General features: G+C 35.7%; 1 protein-coding gene across 9 annotated transcripts in view; it reads left to right on the top strand.

Annotated features, from left to right (window-relative positions):
- The window catches only part of TANC2 (tetratricopeptide repeat, ankyrin repeat and coiled-coil containing 2), a 358,600-nt gene that overhangs the window by 165,462 nt on the left and 176,720 nt on the right, over positions 1-16,418 (top strand). For 6 of the 9 annotated variants that reach the window (XM_027081267.1, XM_027081266.1, XM_027081261.1 and 3 more), the window contains one exon: positions 6,232-6,342. The exons of the other annotated variants lie outside the window; for them this stretch is intronic. In XM_027081267.1, coding sequence (XP_026937068.1) covers positions 6,232-6,342 — 111 coding nt within the window. The remainder of the gene's footprint in view (positions 1-6,231; positions 6,343-16,418) is intronic. 9 annotated transcript variants of the gene reach the window in all.

The raw sequence follows: 16,418 nt of genomic DNA, 5'->3' as shown, positions 1-16,418 counted from the left end.
TCTGGGTGTAAAACAACATGCAACAATTTTCATTTGTAGCTTAGAGTCTGGAAAGTGGGGAGACTAAAGAAGGTAACACATGGTATTTGGGGAAGAAGCAGGGTAAAGAGAAATGTGTAAAACATATACTTCATTTTTTAATACTTTTATAGAAGAAAAGAGAACCAGAAAAATACTTTGCCAGCATTATGTTAATTTTGTCATTGGTTAGAGCAGCAAAGTTTTATTTTTCATTATAATGAGTCGGAAACTCTTTCTGTAGTAGACTAGCCATTATTTGATAAAGACTGTCGTGTCACGTTTTAATTTCCTCTTTCTGGGTTGCCTCTGAGGGTGTTCATTTGTTTTATATGTATTTTCTTTTCTATAGATGGATACTTTCTCCTTGCAAAAAATGGGGAACTATATGAATTACAGTTTTCTCTTTATCTGTGTTTCACTTACATCTAGCATGTGTCAAATTGTCAAATTCTGTTGGTTTTTCGTTCTCAGTTTTTTTTAGTTTTTGTTCCCTCTATTTTGGAGGATTCATTTGTTTATTGGTGCATAACTAAAAAAGAAAAGCTCCTTGGCATTCTTTCTTTCTTCAAGGTGTGGTTTATGTCACCATTGAAGCACAATTATGACAAGCAATCAGGATATTAGATAAATTGGAAGGATGCTGTTACCACCTATTTCCCGATTTTAAACTCACCATAGATTGGGGGTTAAGGAGGAAATAAAGAATTTCTCAAATCTCTTTCCTTTTACCCCTTTTTCCCACCCCCACTCCAGGAAATCCATTTTTACTGAAAGGTTTATTTTCTAATAAACGTTTAGGAACGAAAATTTTATGAATGTCCTAAGATTCTGCCTATGAAAGCTCTGTTAAAAACTTTTAAAAATACAGTTTTCTCTTTCCAGATAAATTTTCCACTGTTTCTCTCTACTTTGCTAACAATTCTATAGTTCAGATCTTTTTCTCTTATGTTTTCTTCTAAGGATTTTATAACTTTAATTTACATTCAGGTTTTTGACCCATTTTGAGTTAATTTTTGTATATGGTATAAGATAAGGGTCCAACTTCATTCTTTTGCATACACATATCCAAGTTTCCCAATGACATTTATTGAAAAGACTATCCTTTCCTCATTAAACGGTCTTGGTACATTTGTCAAATCATTTGACCATAGGTTTTATTTCTGGAATCTCTATTCTGTTCCACTGTCTATATGTCTGTCCTTATGCCAGTACCACACTGTTTTAATTCTGTAGCTTTATAGTAAGTTTTGAAATCATGAAGTTTAAGATCTCCAACTTCATTCTTTTTAAGATTATTCTGGCTATTCAGGGTTCCTTGAAACCCATATGAATTTTAGGATGAGTTTTTCTATTTATGCAAAAAGTGTCATTGGGATTTTGATAGGGATTGCATTGAATCTATGGATCACTTTGGGTAGTATTGCCATCTTAACAACATTAAGTCTTCCAATTCGTGAACAAGGGTTATCCTTCCATTTATTTGTGTCTTTAATTTCTTTCAGCAACATTTTGTAGTTTCAGTGTTCCAAGTCTTTAGCTTCCTTGATTAAATGTATTCCTACGTATTCTTTTTGTTATTTTAAATTGAATTGTTTTCTTAATTTCTTTTTCAGATTGTTCATTGTTAGTGTATTTTTGTGTATTGATTTTGTATCCTACAACTTTGCTGAGTTCATTTATTAGTGGAATCTTTAGGATTTTCTACATTTAAGATTGTGTCATCTGCGAACAAAGATAATTTTACTTCTTCCTTTCTAACTTGGGTGCCTTGTATTTCTTTTCCTTGCCTATAGCTAAAATCATTTTACCCTCCTTTCACATTTAGTAGATACCATATTCATTTGACAGTGAATTTGTTTTTAGATGAAGCTTACTGAATATGCTTTTAATCTCAAAACCAACTTTGTGAAAGTACTTTCTTGGTACTTCATGTTCTGCACATCTTTATATTTATCCTTCAGTTCTCATTTTCCTGGTCCTTGCTTTATTTTATCTGCCCCCATACCATTCTTCCATGAGTATCTGAGTCTTGTGACAGTTTATCCCTAAAAATTCCCCTTTGCTATGAAACTTTTATCAAAGACAAATATTTCAATAGTTATTAAAATTTATATTTTAATGGCTTTGTAATTGCTTGAATTAGGTGTGCTTCAGCATCATCTTTAGCATCTCAGTTTACAGAGGATCTCCATAGGTGGATTTTCTCTTTCACCATTAACATTTCTTTGTGATATATCTGAGTGCTCTTATTACCCTGTCCTCCACCCCTCAATGATCTTGGTAAGAATCAGTGAGTACAGACATATTTGGTCTCTCTTCAAAATAGGCCCCAAATAATGGATACTTTATTACTTGGAACTGTTTAAAAAAAAAAAAAAAAAAACCATAACACAAGAGTTATATTGCTAAAAGAGTGACTGAGAAGAAATCCTAACTTTCACGATAGACGTTAATTCTTTCAGAGATGAGGCCTTGATTTCTGTTTTCTTTCAACTTTTTTCTTAGAAAAGGCCTTTTAATGATCTGTTTTCATGAGGTATTTATAGATCTCTCTCTCTCTAATTCAGTGTCTACAAACTTGAGTGTGCTTCAGAATCACTTGGAGGGCTTGCTAAGCACAGATTGCTGGGACTGTACCCTCTTGAGTTTCTGATCATCAGCTGATTTGACATGGGGTCTGATCATCTGCCTTTTTAACCAACTCCCAGATGATGCTATGCTGCTGGTCCAGGCACCACAGTTTGAGAACCAGTGGTCTAAATCATAGTGTTTAACTTTCTTTATGTACCCACATATTTCTCATTGTCTAACCTAGACCACTTTGATTTGGGTATTCTACCACCTTCTAAGGTATAACATGTTTTCTTCAACATTATTCCCTTCTCAATTTTAAAAACAAAATTGGTAATATCACCATTTTTGTCATTCCGCCATGCCATCTTAAAGGTCTTTGTTTTACCCCCCTCACACACACATTCAGACTTTACAAATAGTGCTGCATCTGTGACGGTGATAATGATGACAACAACAGCAGAAACAATGATAAAAACAGCTAACATTTATAGAGGAGTGATTCTGTTCTAGGCGCTGTTCTGAGCATTTTATTTGAATTAATTAGTGTAATCCTTAACAACTCCCCCGTGGTGTAGCTGCTGTTATTAGCTCCAAGTAACTGATGAAGAAACTTAGGCACAGAAAAATTCTCACAGATGGGAAAAAGTGGAAGAGATGGGAGCTAACTTAGGCTTTCTGGTTTCAGGGCTCAGACCCTTCATTCCTCTCTTATCCAACCCCTCGTTACTATATTACCATGTTATACTGCCTTTCCATGCTATGTCTTGGAACCACATGCTTACTTTGTTTTCCATAGCCATTGCCCTCCCTGCTCCATGTCTTAATAAACTCCTAGGTGAACTATATCATCATATCCAAGCACTGTGCTAAGTACTTTACATGCTTGGAATTATTTAAGCCTCATAATAATCCTGTGACTTTTTGAGAAAACTGAGCCTTAGTAACGTTAACTAACTTGCCCAGTTTCTTATTACTTATAAGTACTAGAGCTACAACCTCAATCTTTGAAATGACTAAACCCATATTCTTAACCAGTATGCATCCTCCTCTCAACTCTGCCAGATTCCCAAACTCAAGTCTCTTACAGCATAAGAATCATATTCCCATTGTTGGTAGTAGTTTCCTGTTCTCTCTCATATCATAATAAAATACCTGGTTTGGTTTTAGAGTCCCCTACCCATCTCATTTCAACCACTTTTTAAAATAACTATCTGGTAAACCCTTTTGACAAAGATTTCTTTTACCCATCTGATTAATCTTATATACCATTTATTTTACAATAAAATATATTGGAATTCTAGGCTTCCAAATGAAATACTGTGTCCCATCTTCCATGTTGACCTGCTATGTTCTCCACCAAGTAGTGTTAAGACTATTGGACAATCTGTCATGCCTGTGATTGTACCTCCTCTGTGTGATTGACTTACAGGTAACACTAGTTTTCTGTAGTTTGACTGAGAGTGACATTATTATCTACCTTATAGAATAATGAAAATTCATGATTAGACATGTACAGTGTCCCATGGATCACAGTTAGAGACGAAGGTAGAAAAACAGAATTAAATGTCCAGTATGAGCTATAAAGGTAACAGTTGGGATTCCCTGAGAAGGGAAAAGAGAGAAGTCTGCATGGTGTTGAGTTTCACAGATGTCTAGGATCCTGATTTTCCCCCTTTACTCCATCTCATAATTCTTAATACGTTCTTCATACCTCCCTCAATTTCTCCTGCCATCTTTCAATTTCTTTCTTACATATCTACCCTAAGTTGCTGATTTCTGTCTGTCTACTAGCCCCAAATTTCATTATAGAAATTGTTACTAAGATTTTTAGATGTATAGAGTCCCTTGAACAGGGACCAGGGCTGTCTTTGTCAGAACTCAGCAGGTAAAATAATCATTCTACTGCCATGATAAAATAGAATAATAAAATTCTAGTAAAGGACTTAAGAGATTTAAGAATTAAATTATAATAATTTCTCCTATACAAAGCAATATTGGATAAATAAAATGTTTCATTAGTTTCGAATTGGTGAGATTAGAGTGAAAGAGATTCTAATATTGGCTATAAGTAGCCTGCAGATTTGCGTATAAATCATTTGAGATCTTCGTTTGTGATAGTGATTTTTAAAAATAGGCTCAAGTTTTACCTCTCATCAGAGGTGAGGGTTCTGCTATTCCAGAGCTTGCTTTTGGCAGAGAACCATACTGTTAGCACCCTTAGCCTTTGTTGCCATGGAGACAGTAAGGCTTTAATTTGTTTTTTTTTAACATACACTTAAAATATACATACATACCTTAAGATTTAAAGTGTGGTTTAGTTGACTGCAGGTTTTGAGTATTGGCACATATCAAAAATATTTTCTATTTTTTAAAAACTTTATATTTTTGTTCTCCAAAGAAAATAGAGGAGAATTCTGGTCATTGTAATGACAAAGTTTTATATTACTTTTTACAGGGTGTTTTAGGAATAACTTAAAATCCCCCTGTGAATCAGTAATGGATGAGGATTTTGAAGAACATGCAGAAACTTTTGAAAAAAGTAATGTGATCTTAAGCACTCACATGTCTGGGACACCTATAGTTATGATATGTGTAATGCATATAAGTCAATTTCAGGTTCAGCCGTTACTTTTGCACCAGTATTATGCTAAGCAGTTTCACCCTATTACAGTTTATTTAATAGAACTCAGTTTAAAAGTACCAAAGCAATCTTCATAGTTATAACTTCTAATATATTTAACTGATTATTTAAATGTATATCAATAATGTTCCTTAACTTTTCCCCCTAAAACCATTAAATAAAATTTATATGAGCTTTCAATATGAAAACTTTCAATTCATGAATTATACTTTTTTCGTTCATTCATTTCTTACAAGAATGAATGTTTTCCATGGCATGCAATATTACTGTTCCATAGACCTCATGATTATATTTGTAACTAAATCACATCTCTTTATCTTTAGCATCCAGTTGTAAACTGGCATGGCCTAGTTAATATTTTAGTCCACTAGCAGTTTTGACGTCTTACCTAACAGCTGAGCGGTTAGATAATTGATTTCCTCGTTAAGCTAAATATCAATAGATTAATCTTGCTTAAGGTATTTATCACAACCCAGTATTATATAATAGTTATTTCTAGATAAACAAGACTTTTGATTACAATTATTATAAACAAAATCTTAAAACTTAGTCCTATACTTTACTCAGTCAATACCTGTATTTAACGGCAAAGGAAGACAAAATAAGAAAGCTCTTGCTTTATAAGGAGAGAGAAAATAGCTAAAGGTGATAGACAGTTACAACTTATGCTCATAGTTTTGATTATTAGATTTTAGCTTTTCCAGTGTGCAGTGACTTTTTAACAAGACCCATCTCCTCTATGTAGAATGCAGTTAATTTTTTTTCTGGCACAAAAAAAATAGGGTAACCTGATCTGAGTCTGACAGAGTGTGTCGTTCATTTAAGTGCTTCCATCTGTTGCCTGCTGTTCCCCTTACTCATGACCCCTCTATGTTTCTCTTTCCTTTCTCTTTCCCTCTGTTTCTCTTTCCTTTTTCTTTCTTCCTTCCTTTCTATTTTCCTCTCTCTCTTTTTTTTTCTCTCGCTCTCTCTCTCTGTCTCTCTTTTGTCCTTAGCCCCTCTGAGGAAGGCAAAGTTTGTTGAGAGCCCACGAATTCCAGAATCCGAGCTTGGCTCACCAACCCTCACTTCAGCTCAGAAACTGGACGTGGATGCATACTGCCCTGGTAAGCATGCATGCAAAGTATCTGCTTTGAAAGAGGGAGGTTTGGATCAGGCCCATCAAGCGGAGCAGTGTTTTGCACGTATATTATTCATAAAAACATAGCCGCTACCTCTTTTGCAACTGTGATTGCATATTCTCCTCACTAGAGCACTGTTTTTACTGAACATCCTTTTTGATTATTGATATAATTATGTAAGTATTGAAAACAGCTTCAAAGATAATTTTCAAAAGAATTAAAATAATTCAGTAGGTACGTTTTCAGGGTGATTTTTGTGATCTGAGGTACTTGAAATTTTGCTTTGGCCATGTGCAGTCAGGAACGTTCAAGTGTGAATAAAAATGTTCATTCAACACTGGCCCTTTGCATATGACCTTTTTTGCCTAATCCCTGTTGGTTTTCTGGACAGTTACAGAAAATAGTTGTGATGTTGGAAACATTATACTTGAATTAAAAAAGAAACATTATAGGTTCCTGATTTGGACTCCTGGACGCTCACTGTTAGAAATACCTCTTCTCATGAATGGCCTGTAAGCACATGTGGGAGTTCACTAAAACCCTTCTTGTGTGGGAGCAAACCTGAGACAGACTCATTATCAAGGCTTAGATTCTTCCAAACTTAGACGAGTTGCCTGGCAACATCCTTTACACTCACTCTACAGTGAGTCTGTAGAGCTGTGTCAGAAATGTTCACAGCTCTAGTTGAGTATACAGATCAGAGCTTCAGTAAAAAACTTTACAAGACTTGGTTTTAGGTCTTTTGTTTATTCCTGCTCATTAAAATTGCCCAGTGGATGCAACTACTACATATTTACAGCATTACAGATCAGCAGAATAAGGTGATTTCTAGTTCTAGGGAAGTTATCAGTAGCTGTAATCTGAAATAGCAGGATACTATACCTCTGAAGCCAAATAAGACATGTTTTAAAAAAAGACAGTAGGCAAAAACTTGAGCCAAACCTAATCAGAGACATTTGATTCTATGAATCAGTTTTGAATATTGAAAGACCTAGGGGATTTCACTTGCAGGTTGCGGAAACTTGGGCTTCATCCACTGTTGTAAGTGACTATTCAGTTTAAATCAATCGCAGATATGTGTTAGGAATAGCTTTTCTATTTCTAAAAGGAACAAAATTTTTTCATGTTTTGAGGTACTGTCACATTTCTTGGGCAATGGAATATTATGCTCTGCATTTCATTACGCAAATTTTAGTGTAATAAAGTAAAATAAATAAATGCACTAATTCTCTATTCCTGCATTGAGTTTTGGAAGAGAAACCCTATCAGAGGCCTTTTCTTTTCCAGATTTGCAAATCAGAATGATTGTAGGGAGACTAATCTTTCACTTCCTGATTGACCATCTGACATCCTTAATCTAATCTAGCTTTTGTTATTGTCAAGAAGCAAGGTAGCTGCTGTTGGTTAGATTACCAGTGCTGAATCACTGTGAAAAATCTTGTCCGTGTTATTACTTACGTATATTTTCCACAAGCAGGAATCTTTGCTGAATTGGAATTGAACCAAACTAAACCTCAGTTAAGATTTTCAGAAAACCGGGAAGAAACTAAAACATATTGCCAAAATGTTAATTGCCATACACTGCAGTCTCTCCTTTTCTTATCTGAAATAGATTTAAGGCACAGAAACTTTTTAATGATTTGTTCTTTTATAGGAAAGTTATTAAGCTCTGTGGAAATAAGTTTCTACTGAGATAAGATTAGTGACTTGAGGGTTGAAGCTATTATCTTCTACATAGTACCAAAAATTAACAATAAACAAATGAATTTAGTAGACTCATAAAGCAAACAAATAATCCATCCTCTTTGAATTTCTCTTGCATAGGATATATTAACCAAATAATGATCATATTTTATTGTATACTCATGCATAATAGTGCAGTTAGAGCTAGTGATCTGAAATCTTCCTGTCCACCTGCTTTATTCATTATCACATGCAGATTTAGGAAAATAGGATATCAGACAGAGGCAACAGTCCTAAGCTAAAGGCAAAACGAGCAATAGTTCTCAAATTTTAGCATGCTTCAAGAATTACCTGGAGGACTTGTTCAAATACAGATTGCAAGACCCACCCCCAGAATTTCTGATTCAGTAAGCCTGGGTGGGTTGAGAATTCAGTTCTCTAACAAATTCTCAGTTAATGGTGAAGCTGCTGGTTGAGCTGCCACACTTGGAGAACCAACTGGGTTACAGGGCTGCTGGGGGCTGCTTACAAACCTATAGGGTTCATTCTGCTGTTGACTTCTGAGGAGTAATTGGGGATGTTTCCTTATTATCTTAACTTAAACCTTTTGGTACCTGTATTTTAGGTGGGAAGAATAAAGCTTTTGTGTCTGAGAAATTGACATATATTTTTCCTGATCTGTCTTTTTGTACATGGTATCTGTGTACCCATGACTAGTTTTCAGTGTTGTCCTACAAGAAAAAGGAAACTGTGGATCAAACCAGAGCAAGTTGTTGATATTTGGTCTGCAAAGTTTAGGGAAAGCTGCAGTGGGATATAGCTGTTGATCCAGAATATTTGTCTAATAAACTGAAGGATTCAGTCTACATAGCATTAGATTCTAGAATACTTAATTTGTTTTACTCTTCCTCAAATCAGATTTGTTATACGCAGAAAACCTGAGGAAAAGTTACAAGTTAACAGTATGTTTTGGTTCTGCAGCTGAACCGTGGAGATGATTGATGATGTTATATAACTGAACTACCAGAGTAGGCGAGGTCAAGTGAATTGTGTTTGATAATCGTCTTACAGTGGGGAAATTAGGCCTAGAGAATTTAAGTGATTTGTGGAAGGTCACAAGCAGGATTTATTGTTGAACTCTTGAAGTGGACACAGTATAGTCCAGAAATACATTGTCCCTAATTCTATTGCTGTGGAAATTCTATAAGCACCCCTTGACTGACCCTTAAATTAAAAAGTAGAAAATTCAGTTTTTTCATATGAGACAGGGCTGTATTCTCTTTTTAGGGTAACCAACTGATATCAGTGATTTCAATAAAACAATTCCCAAAATAAAGGAACATGCTCACCCTACACTCTGACTTTTCTACCTACAGCATTAGTTATTAGCTGTGTGATTTTAGGCAAGTCACTTAAACAGGCTGTCTAAGCCTGTTTCCTCAGTTGTAAAAATGGAAATGGTAACCTTAGATTAATAAATCTAGAGCACTTAGCACAATGCTTGTTTTATAGTAAATGCTTATAAATGTTATCTAATTCTGTTATTATCATAGTGATGATCCTGAGGTGTATGACACAAGATTTTAAAGTTTTTCTAAACAATCAGGAAAAACAAGGTGTAAAGGTTTAGGGTCATTTTTAATTAAATGTGTCTTATTGTGTTTCAATTATGATTTTCCCCTAACTAGTTCTGTGATCTTAAGCATGTCATGTAACGTCTCTGTGCCTCAGTTTCCTATCACAGCAACGTTACATATAACATGATGTTACTTATATAATTTAACAAATTAAGTATATATTTGTATAGATACATGAGTACACATTCAAAGGGGAAAATGTCCAGAAGAATACCCCAAACTAACATCGGTTGCCTGAAGAGGGAGAGAATTGGGATTGTTTGGGTGTCAGAGGAGAAAGTAGCATTGGTGAGATAATGATCACGTTAGCAGTGGTTGTATCTGGCTGGTGGGATTACAGATGATTTTACTTTTCTTTATTGGGCAATATATGTTAGTGAATGAGAGCTCTGGTTCTGAAATCAGATGTGAGTTTAATTCCTGACTCTGTCGCCTACTAGCTATGTGAATACATGTAACATTCATAGTCTTAAATTCCTTGTCTATAAGATTGTGATAAAAGTAGGTCATTTTTTACAATAAATCTATCTCGTAGAGTTGTTAAGATTAAGTAAAATAATGTATATGACAAATGATTAGCTCAGGCAAAACAAACGAGATATGTAGCACCCTTCCTGTTATTGTTGTTCATCATCATCATCATCATAATTTTCTTCATTTTCTAAAATTTCTGCAATGAATTTGTATTGAAATTTTTCAGTAATCAGGTGCTGCTAAAGGATAGCAACATTCCTTATGTCTTAGTTTTTTAAGTTTTTAGTTTGCATGTTATAACACATAATTTCAAGTGTAGAAATGACCCTTGATGCAGATGGCAGGCCATGTTGACAGTTTTATAGGACTTTTGACTACATGTGCAAGGTTAAGGGCCAAAGTCCAGACCAGTGTTCTGAAAATAGACAGGCTTTTATCCACAGCAGATACTTTCAGAGGAATTTGAGATTAATCTTTTTGTAATAGATTCTTTTAAATCTCTTTAAAAATGGCACTGTCCTTCAAAGGACAGTGTTATTTAAGGTGACAACAAAATTAAGATGTATTTGCAACTCAAGAATGGAAGAGAGTTTTATGATACTTATTTGAAAGTACATACTCATATTTATATAGTTTTTGAATTTGTAAAGGATTTTTCATTTGGATTTCTTATCAGCATGGTACTCTATAGCACAAGTACAAACCACTGTTGATAGATGAAATATTTTACATAAAGTGAGTAGTTCCTTGAATCCTCTTTTTCCAACTCCTGTATAGTCATGGTCATTCCACTTAGAAGAAAAGGATGATTTGTTTTCTCATTTTCTTCCTTCCATGTTTTTCCTGAAAACATTATCAAATGTTATCTTTATCCTAAATAGTTAGGCATGCTTCTTTTTTTTTTTCTTTTGGCTATGAATTTTATACTTTAGACATAAAACCCTCTGATTTTTGATTGGTATATGGATACCAGAAGCCTTTTTCTTGTAATTCACGTCTTCTGTTATGTTGTATTTGTATTCCTTAAGTCTACTATGTTGTAAACACAATAAGTATACAGCAAGATTTTTAACCTGAATTAAACAGGTGAGCTTTAGGGAGGCGGGTTCTAAACTCCTTAAAATTACATACAAACACCATTCTATATGCATATATGTACTTCTTCCTATAACAGGTTCTCAAAATGGTCTGTAACACATACTTCCCCCCCACCCCCAAGAAAAAGGAAAAAAGAAATGCTGTTATAAAGGTTGACATGAAATGAAGGTTGTTAATGGTACAACTGTTAGAACAACAACAACAAAAAGCACCTAAAAGTTGGATAGTGGACAGACTTGTAAATCGGATGAAGGGTATAAATGAACTTCAGTGCTGCCCTGATCGGGATATGAAAGTCAGTATAGCAACTAGAGATAGGAAGCAGAGAGATAAACAGGAATAATTTCAGTATATTTTAAGTATGAGAGATACTGCCTGAAAACTGATTATGAACATAAACACACCAAAGAGCTAGAATATGAAAATAAATAGCTTTTCATCTGCACACTCCCTTATCCAGTAGTAAGTTCTTAACATGTTAGAAAGTTCTTTCCATGGACAGATGCTTTGTTGAATAGAACTTTTCACTTTGAACATTTCCAGTTGTTTTATTGATTCATATTTTATCATTATTTAAAAGGTTAACCATCTTTTAACTAACTTTTAGATTAACTTGTTTCAAGGTGTTTTGCATCACAAATCGTAAAGACTTGGGCTGTGAGTATGGTGCTTAGATCCGTAATTTAGTTAGATATCCAAATGGACAGTTTTTTCATTAACTCTGAAAACCCTTTTAACTTTTGGTTTTTTGAGGCAGTAAAATGCACTAGTTTAGACAACAGACCCTGGAGCCAGACTGCCTGTGTTCAGATACTGACTCTACCACTTAGTGCTCGTGTGACCTTGGGCAAATTACTTAACCATAAGAATGATTACTTTCCTTATCTGTAAAATGGGGATTATAATATTACCTGTATCATAGGAATGCTATGAAGATGTAATAAAATATGTAAAATAATAAGGACAACTATGTGGTCCATAGTTAGTGCTAGATAACTCTTAGCTACAATTTTTAAAGTGTTTCAGAGCCTTTACTACCCTTTATCTAAGAATGTTATGGGTAAGGTTATATCCTTTTTATGAGCGCTTTGCAAAGAGGATAAAATTACACGTATAACCTGTTGTCACTGGCCTGTTTTCATAAGCAGTCCATGTATAGATACTAAGTTTTGTGGGTTTTGGTTGTTTTTTTAGTGGAGGCAGCTTTTCATAATGGTAAATAGCCCTGGGGTCAAATGAGCTTGGTTAAGTTCTAATTATGCCACTTACTAGCTGTATAACTTTTATTACTTAATCTTTCTAATTTTCTGGTTCCTCATCTGTAAAATAACCCTACTCCATAGGGTGTGATGATTAAATAAGATAATACACATAATGTGCTTAGCACAATGTCTGGAACATCAGTTATTATGACTAACAACATCTCTCACATTTATATATTATTATACATTTATTTCTAAAAAAAAAATGTTTTGTGTTTTTCTTTTCTTAAACAGTATATACATTCCGGCAGCCCAATGTTCATGAAAAATTCAGTGGGGACAAGGAAGAGACAGAAAGCTATTCTTGACTTGTGTGTTTTGTTTTTGTTTTTGTTTTGTTTTGTTTTGTTTTTACTGTGGGCGGGCCTCTCACTGTTGTGGCCTCTCCCGTTGCGGAGCATGGGCTCTGGATGCGCAGGCTCAGCGGCCATGGCTCACGGGCCCAGCCGCTCCGCGGCACGTGGGATCTTCCCGGACCGGGGCACGAACCCGTATCCCCTGCATCGGCAGGCGGACTCTCAACCACTGCGCCACCAGGGAAGCCCCTTGACTTGTGTTTTGATACCTAAGAAACTAGAGATTTATGAATTTTGTATCTGATATCACCACTGCCATCCTTCATCTCTAAGTCACTTAAAATCCTCTTTGTCATTTTGTTTTTTCCTTATCTGGAAGTTATTCATTATAACATTTTTTTTAACATCTTTATTGGGGTATAATTGCTTTACAATGGTGTGTTAGTTTCTGCTTTATAACAAAGTGAATCAGTCATACATATACATATGTTCCCATATCTCCTCCCTCTTGCGTCTCCCTCCCTCCCACCCTCCCTATCCCACCCCTCCAGGCGGTCACAAAGCACCGAGCAGATATCCCTGTGCCATGCGGCTGCTTCCCACTAGCTATCTACCTTACGTTTGTTAGTGTGTATATATTCATGACTCTCTCTCGCCCTGTCACATTTCACCCTTCCCCCTCCCCATATCCTCAAGCCCATTCTCCAGTAGGTCTGTGTCTTTATTCCTGTCTTACCCCTAGGTTCTTCATGACATTTTTTTTTTCTTCTTAAATTCCATATATATGTGTTAGCATACGGTATTTGTCTTTTTCTTTCTGACTTACTTCACTCTGTATGACAGACTCTAGGTCTATCCACCTCATTACAAATAGCTCAATTTCGTTTCTTTTTATGGCTGAGTAATATTCCATTGTATATATGTGCCACATCTTCTTTATCCATTCATCCGATGATGGGCACTTAGGTTGTTTCCATCTCTGGGCTATTGTAAATAGAGCTGCAATAAACATTTTGGTACATGACTCTTTTTGAATTTTGGTTTTCTCAGGGTATATGCCCAGTAGTGGGATTGCTGGGTCATATGGTAGTTCTATTTGTAGTTTTTTAAGGAACCTCCATATTGTTCTCCATAGTGGCTGAACCAATTCACATTCCCACCAGCAGTGCAAGAGTGTTCCCTTTTCTCCACACCCTCTCCAGCATTTATTGTTTCTAGATTTTTTGATGATGGCCATTCTGACTGGTGTGAGATGATATCTCATTGTAGTTTTGATTTGCATTTCTCTAATGATTAATGATGTTGAGCATTCTTTCATGTATTTGTTGGCAGTCTGTATATCTTCTTTGGAGAAATGTCTATTTAGGTCTTCTGCCCATTTTTGGATTGGGTTGTTGGTTTTTTTGTTATTGAGCTGCATGAGCTGCTTGTAAATTTTGGAGATTAATCCTTTGTCAGTTGTTTCATTTGCAAATATTTTCTCCCATTCTGAGGGTTGTCTTTTCGTCTTGTTTATGGTTTCCTTTGCTATGCAAAAGCTTTGAAGTTTCATTAGGTCCCATTTGTTTATTTTTGTTTTTATTTCCATTACTCTAGGAGGTGGGTCAGAAAGGATCTTGCTGTGATTTATGTCATAGAGTGTTCTGCCTATGTTTTCCTCTAAGAGTTTGATAGTTTCTGGCCTTACATTTAGGTCTTTAATCCATTTTGAGCTTATTTTTGTGTATGGTGTTAGGGAGTGATTCATTATAACATTTAAAGTTAGGGAATTCCCTGGCAGTGCGGTGGTTAGAACTCTGCGCTTTCACTGCCAAGGGCCTGGGTTCGATCCCTGGTTGGGGAACTAAGATCCCACAAGCCTTGTGGCCACCAAAAAAAAAAAAAAATATATATATATATATATATATATATATATATATATCTATATATGTATATATAAGATATGGGAAGTGTTGGTTATATTCTGTTTATCATTATTGGGTACCCTTGTGAATATAGGTCCTTGTATTGGTTATCTATTGCTATATAACCAATTACCATAAAACTTGGTAGCTTAAAACAGCAACATTTACTGTCTGACAGTTTCTGTGGGTCAGGAATCTAGATGCTACTTAGCTGCATTCTGTGGGTCAGGGTCTCTCACAGGCTGCAGTCAAGATGCAGCTTGGGGAGTGTCCTGGCGGTCCAGTGGTTAGGACTCTGCACTTTCACTGCCAAGGGCCCAGGTTCAATCCCTGGTCAGGGAACTAAGATCCTGCAAGCTGTAAGGAGCAGCAAAAAAAAAAAAAAAATGACAGCCTGGGCTGTAGTCATCTCAGGGCTCAACTGGAAAAGGCTCCCCTTTCAGGTTTATGCACGTGGTTGTTGGAAGGATTCAGTTCCTATGGGCTGTTGAACTGAGGGCCTCAGTTCCTTGCTGGCCTTTACCAGAGGACACCCTCAGTTCCTCACCACGTGGGCTTCTCCACAGGGCACCTCACACATGACAACTTGCTTCATGAGAGCAAGCAAGCAAGAGGCAGAGAGAGTGCAAGCAATGTGAGAGTAACAGCTTTTTATAACTTAGTCTCAGAAGTGACATCCTGTCACTTCTTGTTGTATTCTTTTCATGAGAAGCAAGTCACCAGGTCCAACCCACACTCAAAGGAGTAAATTGAAATTTTAAAGAAAGTTGTTTAAATGAAGCAATGAGTTTTCCTTGCTTTTTCTACGTATTTGATATGTACCTTTCTGTGTTCTGGAAGCATGAATCCTTCTCATCCTTGTCTTCCAATAGAAGAGTTCCATAGTATTCCTGGTATCCTACCCTTTTATATTCAGAATTCCCCTGCTGCCCTTCTAATAACTGTCTGTAGTTCTTTCTTCTTGCCTAACCTATACTATTATGGTCCAGTGAAATACTTGTTCCTAGAATGGTGTTTTTCTCTTTAAGTCTGGGTAACTACATCATGTTATTTTAACGTGCAGGTTCTAGAATAAATTCCAGATTTGGAAGCCAACAGAGAATACATTTGCCATTTAGACAAAGGTGACTTTTGAGGATAATACTTTTCTTACTGTGAGCAACATATAAATGCCTTGCTTTCCACATTAGAATACACTGTACGATGGGTAAGGAAATCCAGGTCAGTAGGGGAATAATATGGAAATACTGTATTACACAAGTAACACATTTTTACCATATTTTGTATCTCAAACATATGTCTGTTCAAAGCAGTTGTTAGAAACCTCAGTTTAAAATCCAAAGGAACATTCAATGATAAACGTCAGTCTTACAGATTTCAATGAAGCGTTTAAGGTTCTTGAGCTTGTCAAATACTGCTTTTCATTTCAGCCAAATAGTCCTCATCATACATTGACGTGCACGTAGTACTTCTTGTACATTGGGGGCAATTATGTAGGCAAGGAAACTAGTGTAAGTTTTGCCAAGCAATGAGTACTTTCTATCTCTAGGTGTCCTGCCTCTACAGTGATTCCCACTTCCAATGGGAGAGAATCAGAATAGTGGGATGTTGCAATGGAAGATTATAAGCATTTAAAAGCCTGTTCTCTTAGCTAAGTGCTAAAGTAATGAATTTTTTAAAATGCAAAGAGTCCCTAATCTTATAAAA

This window comes from Aethalodelphis obliquidens, unplaced genomic scaffold (assembly GCF_003676395.1).
Source record: "Aethalodelphis obliquidens isolate GAN/ISIS:26980383/991018 unplaced genomic scaffold, ASM367639v1 scaffold44, whole genome shotgun sequence".
In the NCBI taxonomy this organism is placed as follows: Eukaryota; Metazoa; Chordata; class Mammalia; order Artiodactyla; family Delphinidae; genus Aethalodelphis; species Aethalodelphis obliquidens.
The sequence above is the reverse complement of the archived record's forward strand: the minus strand, read 5'-3'. Positions and strand labels throughout refer to the sequence as shown.